At 43.1% G+C, this 21,370-nt stretch overlaps 1 protein-coding gene across 1 annotated transcript in view; it reads right to left on the bottom strand.

The window, feature by feature from the left end:
• The window catches only part of LRMDA (leucine rich melanocyte differentiation associated), a 663,927-nt gene that overhangs the window by 604,249 nt on the left and 38,308 nt on the right, over positions 1-21,370 (bottom strand). The window contains exon 4 of the mRNA XM_075533425.1: positions 10,611-10,728. Coding sequence (XP_075389540.1) covers positions 10,611-10,728 — 118 coding nt within the window. The remainder of the gene's footprint in view (positions 1-10,610; positions 10,729-21,370) is intronic.

The raw sequence follows: 21,370 nt of genomic DNA on the forward strand, positions 1-21,370 counted from the left end.
TCGATGTGGAAACCTTCCTAAGTAGACTGGGCTTTACTCAAACTCACTTGTAGCCTTTCGTATTAAGACTCAAACGCCCTAGTGTGCAGAGAAATAAATGACTGGTATCTTAAGGGCTTAGATCTGCGGTCATTGGACTTTGGTTCAGATGTCTTGCCTTGAGGGTGCCCAGTGAATGGTGGCCTGAGACTACCATATATTTACTATTTTAATACCCCTCCTTGTGTGATGATGACATGGATTAATCTAGTAGCCATAGTTGTGCCTTTGTGCACAGGGCTCAGTTCCAGGAGGGTCCCAGTACGGGGCCTCAATGTTTCCTGTGACACCTGCTTTTGTCTCAAAGTTGACCCGCTTACCCTTCCTGAAGACCAGTCTTCACTCTCACTTTCAAACAGGAAACTCGATGGTGTCCCTTGGGGGGCTCGGCTGTTGGTTCCCCCCTCAGCCCTCAGCCAGGGTTTGGCCCTTACACTCTGCTGCCACTGTGTGTCTGCTTGTTGTCTCCCTTTCTTCTGATGCCACGGAAGCTTCTGTCCCCACCGCTCTCTGTCCCTCCACTGACTCACCTCCATTCACAATTTCTGTGGGCTGGCTTGCCCACCGAGTCCTCTCTGTCTTCAGTGTTAGAGTCCTTCGTCCGTATTGCAGCTCTTTGATGTGGGTGAGCGGCATTATCAGCACAGTGTCTCCAAGTCTAAAGAATGCACCAAGCTCCTGGTGACCAAGAGGTCCCCACACATCCCATGTAAAGGCGACTGCTTAGATAGGGTCACTTCTTGCCAGTTTCAGGTGGGGCTTTCATGATTTGACCAACCCCAAAGGAATAAAATCCAAACCCAGTGGGAGTATTTTCAAGCCTTAGGTGTACAGTAAAACAACCAATAATTTGCAAGTCCCTTCATGGATCTGAAACTGAGCAATCACTTGCAAGATTGCAGCTAAACCAATCATTCTGGGAGAATTACGAACCCAAAGCCACCTAAGAATTCCATTGTCCCATAGACCTAGTCTCAGGGACTGTATCTTTGTGTTTCTCCTAATGTTTCTTTACGGAATGTCTCTTCATGCCAATCCTTTCCGCACGCTCAGGGAAAGGGCTTCAGACCCAGCTCTCTGAACTCTACAGCCACCTCAGCACCAACATGGCCCAAGAGCTCTGAACGCTGACGCAACTTCTGACCAGCAACAGCCTACTTTCCAAAGCGCCTGCTAAACACGTAGCACTATTGTTCTCTCGCCCAGACACCTGTGCATATAGACACAGACATGCCCAGCTGGATCTCCCATTTCAAAATCAGCCACGGTTCCGAATCACCCTAATAATAAATTGCAAATTTGTTCTAACATACATGGCACACCACGGCCTCGTACTTGGGGCAAGTGCTTACAAGGCCAAACTTGGAAGAGAAAAAGTTACCTTTGGTTCTCTTCCATCTCTTTGCCCTCCTTCCATTACCTGTGTTTCCCAGCACATATGTAAGTGTGACTAATACATTTTCACCAGTGAAGAGAGCTTGCTTCTTGAGGCCGCGGCAGCCCTAAGAAAGAACTGGACTCCACCGGATTCTGTAATTGGAGGCAATGTGTGTCACTTCCCTGATCATGTGTCCTTCTTTGCAGACTTAAGGGCATCGATAAAACTAAAGACACGATTGTGAAACAGCTGATACAATATCTAGAATACATTAGACCTTTAATGCCTTTATACTCGCACGTTGAGCAAGTATTTGTGCATCGAGTAGCAGGCTAATTAGTAACAATGTCTGCCAGGATGCCTTTGCTATTCTGACTAGTTAAGGATGCAGAGGGCCTGCAGTTATTAGCTGTGCTGCTACTAACTCTCCTTACATACCTGTTGCTGTCCAGTTGATACTGATTCATAATAAGCCTAGAGGGCAGAGTAGAACTGTCCCATGGATTTCCAGTGCAGTGGTTTTTACAGTAACAAACTGTAAACATCTTTCTCCCACAGAGAAGGTGGTGGGTCAAATTGCAAACTTTTTTATCAGCAGCCAGGCCAAATATTTGACCAGTGCGCCATCAAGGACTCCTTCACAATTGTCATTGGATTCACTAAGCCCCAAGTTGGGCCCTGGTGTAAGTAGAAAGGAATGATGGTAGGCAGGGTGTGTGGATGAAATGTTCTACGTATTTATTAGTCATGTTTCTGCCAAACTACTTCTGCATAATAAGCTCAAAACCTTAGTGGCTTCTAAAACATGTTTATCTCTTGCTCAAAGGCCTGTGGCCATTTGGAGTGCTTCTGCTTTGGGTTTCAGGTCAAGTTCTGGAAGTATCCATTTGTCTCTCATTTCTTTTCACAGCAAATGGCAGAAGTCAACGAAGGTGAGTGGAACACATGGTGGCGCTCAAAGCCCCGGCTCAGAGTCAGCATGTTGTCGCTTCCACTCACAGTCCACTATTCAAAGCATCACATGGCCAAAGCCAAGGCCCTGTGAGCATGGCTGAGAAGAGGAGTTTCAGATGAAAGAACTGTATTCTTAAGTTCCTCTGATCCTGATTTGCTGTACCTTGTCAACTTCCCTGGTAAGCCCCATCCATGTGACTATTCGCTTTGAGTTCTGTGTGGCCACTGCAACAAATGAGTGAGCTCCAAAGAGAAGCAGAGTGCCATGAGAGGGAAGGGTGCAGGGTGGAGGCATGTTTAATTCCTGTCTCATAGAAATTATCCTTGGGCAGATGCCGAGTTAGATTCTCCTTCTCTCTTATAAACAGAGGACGGCAGACATACCGCCCCCCCCCCCCACCATCATTTCTCCAAGTGGGTAGGGTGCAGTAATAACTGATGACTTTACTAGAGACCCAACAATACATCACCAGGCCTTGGGTTTAGTACATAGTATTGTCTACAGCGAGCTCTGTGGTCCTGAGTAGGCACTAAGGACTTGCAGAAATGGCTCTAAGAGACTAACACCAGCACCTACCATTCTGTTTCATGTCCCTTCTCTTTCTAGTGGAGGTTTAAATTCTCCTTCTGCAGGGCTTTGCTAGGATGCTAGAAACCTGGGAACACAACTGCAACAATATCCTTTGATTTCCGAGGGCATCTACCCAAATACAAGCCCATGAAAAGTTCCAGACATTGCTTCAATGACTAAGATAGGAGAACATAACCAAGACATGGGCTGGCATTGTGCTAAAATTGGAGCCACACCAAACCCTTAAGTGATGTCTTCTTAAATGAATATGGCAAACTGTGAAATCAGGAATAAGGATTTTTTAAACATCACACATTTTTGACTTCTAGAATTGTTTTTAAGAACATCAACTAACCATTTTCCTAAAAGGAAATTAATTTTAAATTTTCCTCCCTTCAACAGTTACTATAAAGGTACTGAAAATAGAACCTGAATGTGTCTCCCAACAAGAACCATCTGTATGAAAACAGAAAAGAACCATAGACTCCTAACACGGAACAAATACCCAGAAAACAAGTCAATATTTTTCATTTTCTTCTGAATGTTTGGCACTTCAGAGAGCATTCAATATCAACCGGCTTATCATCTATTTAATTGCATGTATTTGTGGTTTATTTATAGCATAGTCTGGTTTTATGCAACATATATTCTTCAGAATGTCGGGTATGGAATACATTTTAGTAATTTTAATCAATCCAGGAGCTGTTTCTGATGAGTTTTTATTGGCTAAATACTATATGAATTAGGGACAAAGTGGGTTCAAACTATGTCAAAGACACCGTGCTTTCGGATAGAGTGGCACATGGCAAAGCTTCATAGGACTTTCATTGACGAATTACTTGGAAGTAGATTATCTGAACTTTCTTCCGAGGCACCCTGGTTACACTCGAACTATCAACCTTTTAGTTAGCGGCCTACCGAGTCACACCTGGGTCACCATCAGTCAGAATCCACGTCAGAGCTGCTAGTGATGGTGGTGGAGCTTGCCTGAGAAGCAACTCGTAAGCCAAGTGGGCCTGCAGGTAGTGCTCCTTTATGTTACAGATGGAAGTCCAATGGCAGCGGAGGCAGGGACAACTGTACTTGAACTGTACGCAAGTCTCGGAGGCATCCCCACGTGTCCTTTGAGAAAAGGTAACTTTCAATTTCCTAAATGCTCTAAGATGAGCAAAACATTCTCAGAGAAGAAAAACTAAAGGGAAATCCCTGAAACGTGATGAGGAGCCTATAGCTTTGGAACACACCTTTTCCTTCCACATAAATGCTACTTAATGGAAAAGCCAAGACAATAAATTGTCAGGGGGAACATGGCAGTCATAGGGTTTGCTCTCATAAATAATCTCCGAGTAAATCCTCTGGGAAACAAATAGTCTCCCAGAATCTGTCTTTTTTCCCAGGACACAGGCTACCACATTTTCTTAGGGAAAAGACCCCTTTCCTGCATTTCCCGATGAACAGGCTTTCAGGACAGAGCTTCCAACAAGCTCTGCTGTTCACAATTCATTCTTCTGGCAAGTTCATATATGAACATATATACCACGTCTGGTTATCGGTGCAGGAGATGCAGAAAGGAACACACCAGGGAAAGTTCCAGTTCAGCTCTCGTGCTGAAAGAAGCTGACCTCCAGTGGAGGAGCAGATGATCCTTGGGCTCAATTAACCTTTTAAGTGCTACAAGAATTATTTTTAAAATCTCTAGAATGTGCATGTGCTCAACAATTTATTCCTCTAAAGCATCACACTTCTCTGTCTCTCGTGTGTCTCTCTCATTCTATCTTATGTAATGAGTGCTGTTAGTTGCTATTAATGTTGACTCATGATAACCCCGATTGCTCCCTAGGTTTTAAAGATTGTTACCTTTGGGAAGCAGGTTGTCAGGGCTACCTTCTAATGCACTTGACTGTGGATTTGAATTGCCAACCTTTAAGCTAGTCATTGAGTAGCTGAGCACTATTTGGACTATCCAAAGATTCTATTACACAATTCATCACTGGAGGGCAGGGGGAGGGAGGAAGGGGAAGACATACTCACATACATATACACACCATAGAAATACACCAGTGGCCCTGGGTTTCCATACAGGAAGCTCAGGCAAGCCAACTTATTTTTGAAGATACATATACACTCACAAACCTATTTTTTAACCATGATTACAACTATTTACAGAAATATAGATGCCAAACACTTTCTAATATAAACGGTGGTCTTCTGTCCAGCTGGCCTCCATTACCTCTCTTCCCATTGCTTCTATAAGGTCCTGCAGACGAGAGCGTTGGTGGCCAACTTTGGACATAAACTGTAACCAAAAGGACTCGGCTTTAAATAATTATGTCAAAGAAAAGGCAACTGTGCTCTTTGCCAGAGCAGAAATGAATAATTACAAAGCCATGACATAATTAAGCACTTCTGACTGTCAGATTTGGAGCTTTCTCTATGATGAGCAAACTGGCACGTCCATGTGCATGCCCTCCTGGACAGGCTGCCATTGTGCTTGGATCTGTGTTTTCTAGTGCAGCCAGGGCAAGGGGGGTGGTCCTTAAAAAGTTGTTCTTTGGGTGTTCCACATCCTCTGTACCCAGCTGGGTGCTCTCTGCATTGACACTGGCAGAACTGAAGGGCCACTATATGGCAAAGGTATATCTTTTCTTTAAAATCCCAGGAAACAAGCAAAGTTTGTTGCAGGTCCATTAACAAACAACAAGGGCACCTATAGAGTCTGGAAGAGTCCACTGTAGCATTAGCTATCACTTCCTACTGAATGGCAGCACCTTTCTGTAGAGCAACCTGAGCTCAGACAGAAGGCAGTTTTCCACAACAGAAGCCAAAGGGCAGCTGTGAGGAAGAAATATATCATCACAGAGACAGTGAGGGAGAACTGGCCCAGAAGCACTGGGGTCCGCCAGTACCCAATCAAACCTTTGTGACACAGTGGTGGTGATTAGTTCCCTGGTGATTTTGCATTTGCATCGACCAAGAGCACCTAGATTACCCATTCTCTACCTTTCAGGCCAGGGCTGTGATTGGAGAGGCATTTTCTATTTTCCCAAATACTTTATGTCAGGAATAAAATGAAAAAGGGTCCCCAAATCACAGTCCCTTTATAATCCATCAGCGCTTTCTGCTGAATAAGCACAACAGGCCCCTGTTCTCTTGGAGAAGACAAGAACCAACTTGAGATTCTGATTCCATTATGAAAAATAGATCTTCACTGAGTGTGCTTAGCCCAGCGATGGCAATGCACAGGGAAGAAATTGCTCTCCACTCCGAAGCGAATATACATAGATCCTAGAACGTACACATGTACACACATGTACACACACTGTATATAAATATATATATGTATATATTTATAAATATATAAATATATATATAAATATATATATACCTGAAAATGAACAAACATATATCTGTACATACTGAACAGGTAAAAACCAACCTTCTCAATAGTCTTTTTAATGACAATGAATAATTCAGCAAGGTCTCTTTTACACTGCAAAATAAACAAAAATGCCTACTGGTAGCTATTTCTAAAGACAACAGGCAAAGGGGAATTGCCTACCATTCAAGAGAGGCATACAGCTTGATATGACACCAGGAGCACAGAGCAATGCTCTTATTGACTTGAAGCAACAAGACACAATAGGAATACACCTCTTTCCTGGTCACAGTTCTGCCTCGATGGGACAGCACACTTATTCAGATTCTTCATCCATAAAATGAGATCGTAGACCTTTTCTGCCACCCTCTTAAGTTTGGAAATCATTGGACTCCATGATGCTTTGGGAGACAATTTCTGTTTACCTCCTCAAATAATTAATGGTGATTTTTAAAGCTTAATACAGTTAGTAAGGAAGTTCGAGTCAATCACACAAACAGAACTAATTCTGTAATTGATTAGAAACTAATTTGTCATTCAGGAAAGCATTTCTGCTGATGTTGCTTTTGACTCAGAGAAACAGCAAACATGAGCCATCTCAGGAGCCTTTCAAGACACAGTAGACTGTCACCTCCCCTCGCTTCCCTACATCTCTACTGCAACAGAAGATCCTGCCTGATCTACTTTCTTCATTTAGACCTTAATCTAAGGCTATGTGTGATCAAGGTGATCTGTAGAGAAAACGTTCAGCTCGTGGCTTTGAATAGATTGAATGGTAGGCCCCCAAAGTATGTGTTGAAATTCAAATTCCTTGCCAATAATTATGACCTTGTTGACAATTTAGAGTTCTCATTAAGTGCATGAGAACATGCCAGTATAAGGTATGTCCGAAACCCAGTGCCTTCTGAGATAGACAGGACAAAAAGATACACAAAGAAACACATACAGGGAAAGACAGGCAACGCGTGAAAGTCACCTACAACTAAAAGAACTCCAAAGATTGCTGGAAGATACCAGAAACGGGGAGAGAGCCTCAAAAAGGAACCGGCATCGCCAAGATCCTCATACGTACTTTCAACCGGGAGAACTGAGAGACAATCCATTTCTGTGCTTTAAAGTACTCATTGTGATACTTCTGGTGGAGCAGCACTAGATAACTAAGACATCGCTCCAGTGGTCACACCGTAGAGTGAGGAACACACAGACTCTATAGATGGATGAAGCCCAGCTCCCGTCACGATACGAGGGGGTACCCCCAACCCCCCCAAAAAACCCAGATTTTTATCTGAAGCTATGTATACAGGTTTTTGTTTTTGTTTTTACAAAACAACCTTATCACCTTCAAAGTACTCTCCATTATACTTAATACATTTGTCAAATCTGTAATTCCATTCTTGGAAGCAGTTTTCAAACTCATCTGTTTGGATGGCTGACAGCACCTCCCTCACTTTTATCCTCACCTCTTCTACATCATTGAATCGCTATCCTTTCATGTCCCTCTCCATTCATGGTAACAAAAAGAAGCTGCACAAATGAGATCAGGTGAGTCAATTACATTGGATAAGAGAGACATGCTGGTTTTTTTACCAAAAACTGGAGCACTGAGATGACTGCATGAGTAGATTCATCGTTGTGGTGGCAAAAACCTCCGTCTGCCACAAATAAGACCCTGTTGTGGAACACTGTTACTCAATCTTTTCCAAACCGCTAAATAGAAAGCCTGATTAATAGTCTGACCTGATGTAATAGACTCCAAATGCACTATCCCCCTCACATAAAACAAAACAAATGAGTGTCAACTTGATCTTTGATTTCACTCTGATGAGTTTTTTGGGGGGTGAGATGGGGATGGCATCTTCCATTGGATTGATTGATGTTTGCTTTTAGGGTCATAAGAATAGCACCATGTCTTGTCACCAGTAATGACCTTGGGGGGGGGGGGGGGTGGGTCACATTGGAGCTAATTTTCCAAATCCTGGCATGTTTCCAGTCAATGCTCTTTTTGCTGGTCAGTCAGAACCCAAGGCACGCATTTTACAGGGACCCCTCTCATTCCCAAATCTTCCATGGAAATTCACTGAACTGAGCTCCAAGATAGTCCAGATAGCTTTCCCTATTTCTGTAATGGTCTGTGGTTGGTCTTTGAGCACAAGTACATGAATTTTGTCAACATTTCTGTCCACTTGAGAAGTTGATGGATGTCCAGAATGGGGTTTGTCCTCAGTCAACATTTCACCTTTTTTTGAAATAAGAAAACCACTCATACACATGAGGTTTTTCCCATGGTGCTATGCTTGTACTCTGTATTCAACATCACAACAGTCTCTGCAGCAATTTTCTTGATCAAGAAACAAAATTTCACAGCCATGTGCTGGTCTCTTAACTGGACCATGACAAAAAAAAAGGTTTCAGTGAAACTGCTTTTATGAAAAAAAAAAATTCACTGTGACCAGAGACAACCTTCCCAGGTGATGCCACTGGGTGCACAAACTCAAAGATATTTGGTCAGTGCCCACCTAGCAGGAAAAAATGTGTACTATGAAAGCTCTGCCCAGTGGAGCTTTGTGTGTGTGTGGGGGGGGGGGGGGATACCTCTTTATATACGCTGCGATGTCGGGCACCATCATTAACTTCTCTGGGCCTGGGTTGCCCCTTTATAAAGGGAGGTAATTATTCTCTTTCTCCCCATATAGTGTTTCATGAAGATTCACAGCCCTATATGCAAAGGACATTAGGAGAATGGCGAGCACATATTGTTGGCATAACAATTACTACCCCTTTGGTTTTTTAATTACAGTGCAGTACCGTTTACATCTAAGTAGAAGTAAGCATAGGAAAAATAGGGATCCAATCTATAAGGTGTACACATGTAAAGTATGAAATAGGATATGTAGGAACCCAAGACGCTATAAAGATTTCATCTCTTGTACTTCGATATGTGACAGTGGCTGTCTCTGGAATTGTTTCACCAAAAGGAAAGAATAGTTCAAGAATAATTTACTTCATTTGGACAAAATTACAAAAGCCCGAGCAACTAAAGGAAGTCATGGACAATATGCCAATCCTGTGCTTCCCTAAAGAGAATTGTGAATATTTAATAAGTACAGAATGAACCACTCAATTAATTTCTGCATGCTGAAACAGGTAACAATACATTTATCTGCCAGTATTATACCCTCCATATCATCTATTTCTACAACTGCTAGCAATTTTATTCAGTATAGCAGGAAATAAGTTGCACTATATGGACTCAAGGAAAGCATGCAGCCTAAGGTACGCTGCCAGCTGAGCAACTTGTGAAAGAGGTGTCATGTCCTTGTTTTGTTTTTACTTCCCCCCTTCATCATTTCCAGTGCACATATAAATATAATGTTTTAAGTCAATCATCAAGGACAAATGAGGGCTCTCAGGTTTCTGTGGTAGCATTTTCAACACACAAGCTATAACCCCACACAGGAGGGGGACAGACCTCCACTGAACCCCACAGCAGTGATAGACCTTCAAAGAGACCATAGAGCCCATTTCCCAGCCCTTACTTCACCGAGAGTCTCCAAATCCTCCCAAAGAGATAGCCGTCTCTGAATCTAAGACCCAGAGTCAAACCTCCCCTGTCTCATCAGTGCTGTCATTTGGATGACACCATGTTAAAGTAGACGGCCTCTCTGTGGCCTCAGCTGGCAAGGTAAAGGTCAATAAATACCATTCTGATGAGCTCTGGAGAGCTACATGTGAGGAGCACATGCCAGACCAGGGACACATTGTCAGAAAAATTGCCTTTCTGACTAATGACATCTTGGAGAGCTATGGAGGCCTTGCTTGTGGATGGCACAGAATTACTCTCCCTTAGCTACTCTTTGGTCACAAGAAAGAAGGGGTCACGTGTGAGGCACTAATGGAATTCTACACACCCAAGAAATAATCACGGTCCCATACTTTCTTCTTTCTCCTTTCTCAGCTTCCAAACTGCAGAGGCCGCACTTTGCATTGATAACATTCTCCAGAGGGGGGCTGGAACTTCATTGGTGTGCCATGAACAGCGCTACTTTCCTAGTAAAGCAGTTCTTGGGTGAGAACGATTTACATATAAAGACTTTATGGTAATTCGCTTCTCTTAGACTGGATCACAAAAAAACACAGTATCTAATCCAATCTATGGGATGGACAAAACCCAGTGTGAAATTCTACCCAGATTTTAAACAAAGACAAATATTCCCCATGCGATGAAGACTAGCTGGTGCCATGAACATGGCCTGAGTCACCAGGTGGGTGAAGAACAGGGGGTAGGGTCTTACCTTGGGTTTCACCACCTTCATGAATGCACCTCTGACCAAAGCCTCTTCGCGTTCCTGTTTGGTTACTTTCTGAGCGTCCAGAAACTTCAAGTTAGGTAGCTTGTACAAAACAAAGTATCTGCAAGGCAGTCAAAGACAAATATATTAAAGCTGGGGTAACAAAAGTTCATGTAGCTTCTTGTATCTTCAGAAATCCACCATTAAGTTTTCATAAGTGAAGATCTTGGCTGCTGCACTTCTCTACTGCTTTGCATAGAAGAGGTAACAGCATTAACAGTCACTCTTGGGTGAAATATGAATGGTCATCATTTACGAGGACATCGAACTAGATGTCATAAATATACCCTAATGACATCACTTGGATCACAGGAACAGTCACCTACAGACCCTTCAATTAGGCAGTAAAGTCCTAGTAATGTGTTCGTCTCATTCCAGTCTAGAAAATAGTCTAGCTTCTCTGCTACTCTGTAAAATTAATGTAAAACCTGGCCACTCTGTTTATATCATGAGCATTTCTAGGAGTCATCTGCATCACTTTCAACTCTGGAGAATGAAACATACTGTGTTAGTCTGGGTACTTTAGAGAAACAAATCCACAGAAACTCATGTATAAGAGAGTGTTTTATATAAAGGTTAAGTGCGCACCAAGAAAAATATCCCAAGTGCTGCCCAAGCCTACAAGTTCAACATTCACCCATATGTCCAACACCAATCAACAAAGTCCTCCTCCATCTCACAAAACAGATAGAATGACGCCGACTACAAGAGGAAAGCTGAGTCAGTGAATGTATAAACATCTCAGCACTGGCAGGGTTCTCCACACACCTGCTCCAGCACCCAGGGCTGCATGGGGTAGGTCCATCCAGCTTCTCCTCAGGAATGTCTTGCAGGAGGTAAGCCTTGCCAGCTGAAGCAGGGAACTGCTAAGGCAGCTGCACCCTGGTCCAACCACCAGAAAGCAAGAGACCTGAGAACTAGAAAGGTGAGGCCCACGATGCCATTTAGCCGTCCTCCTTTCAGTTAATCCGACATGTGTTTATCGGCCATATTGGCACACTAAACTAGCTACCTCACATACCTACAAGTTCAAGTGAGACCACAGGCCTTGATTGAGCATGCAGGTCAATAGACTTTCCATTTTACTATCAACCAGGATGCCTCAGGATAAGAGGAAGGAGCAGAAGAAGCTAACAAATGCTTCCTTGATGAATAGAGCAGCAGCCTTAAAAACTCAGATAACAAAAAGTTGTGGATGATAGTGGGAACTCAAAATCCATTTGCAGGATCACTGCATGGGATACCCCTCCAGTGAATTCCAATACGCATTTACTAGTAACAACAATAGCCCCCCAAAATCATTTGCTGAGTGTTGTAAAGCAGATTTTAGCAACTGTGCTCAGGCTGGAATGTACTATTTTGTAATATGACCTCCCGATGAAGCAAATACGAATTTACTCTAAACTTTTGCTATTCTTTGCTTTCTATTAGATTGAAGTCTCTGTTGGTTTTGAATGGCCATTGTTGATGAATCCTTGCTCGCTGTGTGCCCTAGTCTTGTATAGCTACTGTATAGGGAAACTGGGATTTATGGAGAGATAAGAGGAGATCAATGATTACCTGGGCATACAGAGGAAAAGGCAAGGAGAGAGGTGGAATCAGCATGAATCGTAAAAGAAGGTGAGCAAAACCTACTAAGTAGATTTGTGATATGAATGAAACATTGAATTGTATGTTAACTATAGATCAATACAAAAAAATTTAAATCCTCTTCTTGAATTTTTCTTTCATTTTTCGTATCACTTAGTTGTTTCCATGATAGAACTATAAACATTGTTTTTCTCAATGAGAAACAAGGGGGATTAATTTATGGGCAATCTTAACTACTCATCAAATTTACTTTCCCTTCTTTTAGAAAGATCCTTTATGTCCATTATAACCTTCAAAAATAAGACACTGACGACTTTTGATGAACTGTCCGCAAGCAGTTGTATGTGAAACTGGCAAGATGATTCAGTTGGCCTGGGTTTATACAGGTGTCTAGACTTACAGGTGTAAGCCTCCTGACTCAGCGACAGTCACCAACTTAGATTCTTCCCATCAAGCACTTATACTCAATAAAAGTAATAGTTGTTTCAACCATGTTCTGCTGAGGAAGAAGAGGTGAGAAGGAGAAGCTAGAAGGAAAGACATCCCTAGGCCTTATTGGCTAATTCAAGGTCTGTGTGTGGTTCTTGGATTCAAGTGATGTCATCAGGGTGCATTTGTGAAGTTTCCTTCTCTGTCTTGTTAGGAAGAAAAGGTAAGTAGCCAATGTCAAGGCAACGGATTATTTACCAAAGTAATGATCTATCCAAAGGAATCTACCACCTCCTTCTTGTGCCCCGATCCTTTGGAATTCCTTCACATTTCAAGCTTCTCTCCCTTTAAGTGTCCTTTTGCACCTCCACCGCACACTTCTCTCTCCTTTGCCAGTGTGCTGGCACACACCATCCGTGCACTAGCTCGTGCGTATTCAGTTGGTGTCCTTGACTGACCAGTAGGCATCTGGAAGTCAGGGGCACATTTCTTTGCTCACCCTCATCTCATCTTGAAAACTAGCTTAGAATGGACTAAATTAAAGGTCAGCTCCTGTGATAAGGTGCCTAAATAATATTTACTGAATACCTACTATGTGCTAGATGTTGTGCAGAGATGACCATGGCAGAGGTCCTACTCTCAGAGGTCCAGAGTATAATGAAGAAGATGCACCACCCTGAGATAACTAGACGACAGCGTGCTGAAGTACCAAAGCGGAGGTTATGTGTAGGGAAATTATGTGAGCCCAGAGAAAGGGTCCTACGTGACTTAACGAACAGCTAAGAACTAACGGAAAAAGGAGAGAATTGCAAACAAGCTTCAGAACAATTAAACTCTAGAGCAACCAAGGACTTAGCTTTTTCTCAATGCAGCTCTTATTTAAAGTATCTAAGGTGCCTCCCTCCTCACTGGTCTCCTGCGTTCCCAAAGCCAACTTCCATCCTATAAGGGGGCCTCCTATCACAGACCTGGGAACTCCCTCAAAAGACAGATACAACATGTTAGCCTCTAGAAATAACCTCCACATTACTCTGTTTCAATTAAAATGCCCTGAAATTATTTGAAATATATTTTTCTCCAGAAATGTCCACTCTAACCCCTGAAGTCCTAGAGACTTTACTCTCTACCTACTTCCTGCTTTCTTTCCCACCACTCAGACACCTCACCGCCTTAGAGATGATGCCGACTCACAATGACTCACTGGACAAGGAAGAACTTCCCCTGTGGATTCCCAAGACAGTCTTTATGGCAGCAGAAAACGCCACCTTTCTCCCACAGAGCCCTGGGGAATGTGAACCACTGATCTTGTGGTTAGCAGCTAAACTCATAAACTACTATGCCACCAGGAGTCCATATCTATTATCTGTTTCTCCCTGGCCCCCACTCTCTTCCCTCTCCAAATGCCCTCTTAAACTTATCAAAAATTTTTTTAAAAGTTCCACAAAGTATCCAAATATCTTCCCCATTCTTAAGCAGCGTTCCCATCGGCCTCAGTCAACGTCAGGGAAAACTTCTATCTTCTGCTTCTAGCAGCCAAGTCTTGATGACAACATATTCTTTCAAATAAAGACATGTGCAGACAGAAACAATATGTCAGGAGTGACGCTCAAAGGAGTAAAGACACCCACTAAGTGTAGGGTGGAAAAGATGAATATTCAGGTGAAGAAAACATCAGTATTAGAAGATCAGCCAATGTTTAATGATGGAATGAAAGATGCCTTCATAGGGCTGGCAGGAACCAGGATGACAACAGACAGCGCATTGTCATCTCAGCCACTTTGTATCACAGCCTTGAAATCAAAGGAGAGGGAGACAGACATGCTGGCTTTCAAGCGAGCTAAAACTTTGAGACGACAAAGAGCCGCTGTTTCAGAGCACTGTTATTCAACTTCTGCAGTTGAAGAAAGAGTCCATGAAGAAGCGACTGTCAGGTACTCTTCATATGAGGGGTGACTTAACTCCCATCCGCAGTGGCAGCCTGGGGTGTCTGGGTAGGTGACAACTTAGAAAGGTGTGAGGGGTACTGAGGAAGTTTGTCTTAAGTAATTCTGAGATTCAGCCCAGGCTCCAAATACCTTCCCTCAGAGAAGCCTTTTTTCATTTACTTACTCATCCATCTAGTTGGGCTTTCAGAGATTCAACAACAACAACAAAAATAACTGAGCAGCTACCATCTGCCAGGAATGAGACTCGGTGCTAAGAATAAAATAGTGCTCAAAATAGGCAAGATCTCTGCTTTCCCGGAGCTTACCCTCCAGGACAGTGGTTCTCTCGTTCGTAGAAGTGTAAGAACTGCCTGAAGGCTTGCTAAAAGGCGGCTCACTGGATCCCTCGATTTTCCAAATGAGTAGGTTTAGGGTAGGGCATGGGAATTTGTTTCTTACACGTTCCCATGTGGCACTGATGCTACTGCTCTGAAGACCACAGTCTGAGAACACTCTTCTAATGTTAACAATGCCCAGAGAAATAATACTCAATCCTCATCTGGGGACGCCAGAGGGTGATGCTGCCAGTCTCCCATGCCTCGGTGTCTGTGGGAGCACTGTACATGAGGAGCAGCCACGTGTATCCCTTTGGTGGTTTGGAACAAGCTCCAAATATTATTTCCCAGTGATAAGTCAGTGGGCTTTGGGCCTGCCTTTCCCAGCCTGGTCTTGCGAGAGCTATTTCCTTTTGTTCCAGGTCATGTCAGGGTGTCAAAAGCCACAGTTTCAATCCTGAGTGTAATACCAGTTTGCCATAAAAATACAAGAAAGGATTCCCAAAGCCACAGGATGAAGGCTTTTACAATATCAATTCACCCCTTGTAAATTTAATCCAGGGTTATTTGTTGCACCAAAATCTCTTTACTGTGATGTATTACTTAGTTACTGGGGTTATCACAGCCGTATCCTAAAGTTGCATAGTACATAAAACATTTCAGTTAACAATGCGGGAAGGTTAACTCCCCCAGATAACCTGCAATCACAAGGGCTAGTCCAGATGACATGCCTCTGTCAGCTTCCACAAGCTATTGATGGTTCAATCAGTTTGTTTTGAAGGTAAAGTACAACAAAAGGGCAGTAAACTTATTCAGACTGTCAACAGGGGCTATCGGGAATGGGGCTTGCAGGTAAGTAATTCTGGGTGTTTTCAGGCTATTATCAAACAGCAATGGTTGAAAGAAGAGACAGCTACGAATAACACAGAAGGCAGCCATCATAAACCACTTTATGGCAGAAACCCCCGTCTATAAATCCTGCGACACCCGGAGACAGCTTCAGATTTATAAAACTGCTTGTTAAGCCAGGGCACTGCTTAATGAAAAGAGAGCCGTCTAAGTTCCAGGTTTCACATGCCTAGCTTTGGAGGGCAACTCCAATTTTCCTGACCTTCTCTAGGAGGCTCAGGGAAAGGCCCAGGGGTTTGGTGTGGCAGAGTCACTTGGGAAAGATGAAGAAGATGAGGGTATCAAGAGGAGGGCAAAGATCTGGGAAGGTGTGTTAAGACCCATTTGTCTCTGACTAGAAGTTCAGACACTGAGAGTGGGAGACTAGCACACACAGCTTTCCCAGCTCTCTCTTAACCTACAAACGGTTCCATTTTCTTCAGCCCTCCTCTATGGAGAGAGCTAAAACTGACGGGGAGAGAAAGGATTACCACCGAGGGTTTTTGTTTTGTTTGCTCCACAATAAATTTCCTGTTCCCAAACCCTGATGGGCAGGCATTTCTCATCCAAACTTCAAAGAGAGGAGGAGGGTTTTTTTCTGACCACAATTGCTACCCCAGGATAGCTGGCTGCTCTCCCATCCCACTCCAAGCCACTGACATAAGATGAGTCTCGGTCATCTGTCCTGTGGCCAACCACCATGTTGGTTTATTTTCTGGGGAGACTCTATAGGAAAGAGCAACTTCCAAATCCGTAGTGACTAGACCGAGAGTGCCTGGTGGTTTTGTTCTAATCTCATTAATCATGGCCCTCCATGGGATAGCTTGACATGGTTGCTGCCACAAAGGACTCAAAGATAACAGTTGTGAAGGAAGTGCAGGACTGGGTAGGGTTTGCCGTGGTGCGCGAAGGGTCGCTAAGGGTCTCTGTGAGTTAGAACCCAACTGCACGGCCCCTGACAGCAGCAACATGCCTCTTCTGGTTCCTTCTCCCGCCTCCCTCCTTCCATGGGGTGGTGGCGAACAGAGCGCCAGGCACGGACGGCCTCGTTTGGGCCCTTGAGAACCTCAAGAGGGTGTTCCATGAACTTCTGTTTGCAGTATGTCAGAACGCCTCAAAGAACCGGACGAGCGTGCCAACAAGACATCCTGCTTCTGTGCTTCGGAGGCCATGACATCAACTCCGTTTGGTAACACTTGTTACCTCATGCTGATTAAAAGCCCTGATCAACTAACCTAACTGGGTCTAATTAATAAAAAGTTAACAGCGGCTTAAATGCAGCTAATTGGGGAAGCGGCAATGCTAAAGTCTGGCAGGGAAAACTAAAAGGAGGGGAGTCCTTCATTCTGAAAAGCCTGAGGACTAATAAGGTAGAGGACTAATACGAAAGAATCTCCACTCTGGACTTATCTTGCTCTATGATCTTGGCTCCGTTTCTGGCCCCTTCTTGAGCCTTTTCCCCATCCTTGCTAAATAAATGGGTGAAATGCTGGCTAAGTGTCCTCTGAGCTGTAGCTTCCTGGAATTCTGTTGTCTCAAAGTTAATTTATGATAAATGTATCCATATCTGCCTTTTTGTTATTCTCGGTTCCTTATATAACCAGTCCCCCATCTCCAAGAAAAGGAGGACTGTGAGGGAAAAGTCAATAAAGACCAAAGAGTAATGAACAAACAGTGCGAGTGGAATCGCTCCAGATGTTCTTCGAGATGACAATGATCTCGCTTTAATGAGCTGAGGTGCACTCACCTACTGCATTAATGAATGCCTGCCCACTGTCAGAGGCCAGCTGATTCCCCTCACAGTTCACCGGCAGCGTGTTTGAAGTCTCCCTGCAAACAATACACCCACAGGACAGACCAGAGACCTCTACAGAGGGTAACCGGCAATTACTCTGTGGGCTTCTGTCACTTTGATCTCTGGGTCATGACCTTTTGCTTTTTTGTGATCTTCAAAGCCCAGATTGTAGATTAGCTGGCGAATGCTCGCTGGGCTATCAGCTATCCGTTTTACAGCTCTGATTTGGCTGAGAAAAATAGTGGCGGCTCAGGATGACCAACAGAAGGTGGCAGGCTCCTCCCTCCTTGCCCTGGGATAAGTGCTACAGACACTGGACAGGCCGCAAGGCTGCACTCTGGAAAGGAACGAAGAAAGAGAGTTGCATTTTAAATAATTTAAAGCTGTGAGGAATGCAGAGGGCCGGAGGGAGAATAAGCTCAGCAGAGGTCCAGGGACAGAGAAGAAATAACGAAACCTTTGCAAGAGCTAAGATCGCGAGACTGTTTGAAAGGGGGGCTCCAGCACATGTAGGCCATTGAACTCTTCATCCACCTTCCGTTCTCCAGCAAAAAGGAAAAAAGAAATTCAAGGAAGGTCAAAAAGATACCATTCTGGACACCCCAGCTTCCCACATGTGGTTCAGTACTTTTGGCCAGTTCTAGGGTCCATCAGAGGCCCCAAGTGGTGGGTTTTCATGCCAAGCGCTCTTCCTGCCAAAAGCTTACAAGTCTTCCTTCCCAGAGTCACTTCCATTCAACAGCCACCCGGAAGCAGCAGCGTAGCGTGTGCACACACCTACAATCACATGGCGGGAGAACATTTCTCCGCCGTGAACCATGATGAATAGCAACAGAAAATTCGAGGCACAGCTCTGTTCCTCCACAGCAGACCCAGAGCATTAGTTAGCAACTGTCTTATGTCCATCCTCACAAACACACAGATTTAATGAGCCTGTTTAATTATGGGAAGTATGCCAAGAAAATCCAACTGGGTACACAGGTGGCAAGTGTGGAAGGGAAAGAAGTGAGCATGGTAAAAGAAGAAGAAAACCGGGAAAACACCAAAGCCTATACGTCGCCATTACTCATAACTCCATAAATCTAGTAATTCCACTTCCCATTTCTGGTCCAGTGGTTGATCACAGTATGACCTAAAATGGGACTGGCCTCTCTGAAATGAAATCAACATCTCCCATGGAAATGAAACAACAGACATGCTTGTTTTGATGTATGGCTGGGTGACATATTATAAATATTACATCACACAACCACAGAGGATGCCAATCAATAAGAATTTTTTTTTAGACAGCACTAAACGAACCATGGGCTCTGGCTTCTGAATACATTTCTTTAAGACTCCTACTACTGCTTAAATGATTAATAGAAGACATATTGTCAGAAAATGTACTTAAAGTGAAAAACAGTAAACTGTAGAAATATCATTCATTTTTTAAGCAATTTTCTAGTGAAAATGCCACATAAATTTACATGGAAGCTGTACTACTGGGCCCTGGGTAGCAGCTACATGGAAGTAAACCTCATGCTTTGGGGAAAAAGGGCCAAAAATATATTTTACCCAAAGAATAAAAGAAATCTATGTTGCTTTGTATAAACTCAAATTCCAAAGGAACTCTGAATTCAAAAGCCACATTGTGGAGCCATAAAACTTCTTGGGGACAAATGATGTGGGAAGTTACGAAGACAGATTTGAATAGAGTGGAACCAGAGGTTGCCAGATGGTCATACACAGAAGCACAAAGTCTAAGGTGAATAAAGCCGAGTTTCTTACAGACCCGAGAATAGAACTGCATCGTAAACACGTTTGTGTTATCCAAATTCAAGTTTGAGTGTTTGTTAAGCAAAGAAATAAAATAAATATTTTCTAAGTTCTGACGAATCAGCATCCATTCTACTCAACAATCAGTTGCTATTCAGTAACTGTGAAAATGCTTGGTTCATATTTAATGTCTCTCCCATTGTAATTACTTCCTCTCTCCAAGTGTGAGAATCTTGTACCTTTGTTGGGTGACCTATGAATTTACTAAGGAAATTTAACGGGACATGGTTTTTGGCTTTGTGCCAGTTCCTCATGGCAACTTTACATTACATCCATTCATTGACAGCTTGAACATCTTCCAGGGAAACAGAGTTGTAATGGGGAGGACAGACTTGGAGAAGACCCAGGCCAGTTCATGATGTAGAAGCTGGCTCTTCCAGCAGCAGGCCTTCAGTCCAGCATTACAATCCAACAACAGGACTTAGGATGAGTCTTTGGTTTACTAACCGCCTTGGTTGATATCCAAATAGATATGATTTGAAATAAGTTGTGGTTATTTGAGCTGCCTCTGTCTACACGACCCTAAGAGGTAAGGATGATTACAGGTTATATCCAGCAAACCGTTCTCATATGCTTATTATATCTCTAACAGTGTAGGCTGGAAAAGGCCAGCCCTTCGTCACTGGAAACTTTTGCTTTTGATCTTGAAATACCCAATGGGAGAACTGGACAAGATGAACTATAGACAATGGCATGAGATGGTAACAGAAGAACCGTACCTACTTTAAAGCGGAGCAGCTCAGAATGCTAGAGCCAGCATGAAGTTAAACATGTTCAATCCCTCTTAACTGAACATCGAGATTAGCCATTGACTATTTTGTCATTATCTTTCACCAAAGCAATGAGAATACCTTGAGTCCCTCAGCGGTACATCCCTAATTCAGGACCGCAAATCTGAAGTGGACCCAGTTTAAAGGCCTCACTATTAAAGGAGGACTTCATGTCGGATCTTCTGATCTGATCACTTACCCCAGGAATCTTTAGATTTTTGTCAATGTAGCTAGTAAACAACTCTTTTAAATACTAGAATATTTCTTCCTTTTACAATCTTATAAGCCTACTTCCCATCAATTGCCTGTCAGTCTGTTCTACTGTGGTGGTTCATGTTTTCCTGTGATGCTGGAAGCTGTGTCACTGGTATTTCAAATGCCAGCAGGATCACCCAAACTGAGCTGGTTTCAGTCGTGCTCCAAAACTAAGAACAGACTATGAAGAAGTACTCAGGTGCCCACTTTGGAGGAAGTAACCACTGAAAATCTTATGCATACTATTGAAACATGTCAGTATCTGGGCCCATCTTTTGGATAGGAAGACACTCAAAATGTGACTGGTGAGGAGATGCTTTCTCAAAGTAGAGTCTAGCATGGTGATATGAATGAAGGACAATCTGGAGGTGTGGAGCCTTTGGAGTCTTCATTTGCTGATGAGATCCAACTCAAGGCAAAAATAAACAGCTTCAAAAAATTGACTAATAATCATAGCTTTGAATGGAGGAAGTATGAACTTAGGAAAATTAGAAGTCAACAATGAAACAGAAAGCATATAATATCAATATCCTAGGTGTTAGTCAGCTGAAATAGGTGGGTATTGGCCATTTGAACCAGAAAATCATACAGTTGTACTATCCCAGGATGACACAATGAAGAGGAATGGTCTTGCTTTCATTGCCAGAAAGGATATTTCAAGGTCTATCTTGAAGTACCGTGATGTCTATGGCATGATTATCATCTATCTGCATTCAAGGAAATCCAGTTTGAATAAAACTACTATTCAAATTTATGCACCAACCACCAAAGCTAGTGATGAAGAAATGGAAAAATTCTACCAAGATTTTCAGTCGGAAATTGATCAAACATGCTATTAAGATGTATTAATAATTATCAGAGTCTGGAATGCAAAAGTTGGAAACAAATAGGAAGAAGT

The sequence above is a fragment of the Tenrec ecaudatus genome, chromosome 16, assembly GCF_050624435.1.
Source record: "Tenrec ecaudatus isolate mTenEca1 chromosome 16, mTenEca1.hap1, whole genome shotgun sequence".
NCBI lineage: Eukaryota > Metazoa > Chordata > Mammalia > Afrosoricida > Tenrecidae > Tenrec > Tenrec ecaudatus.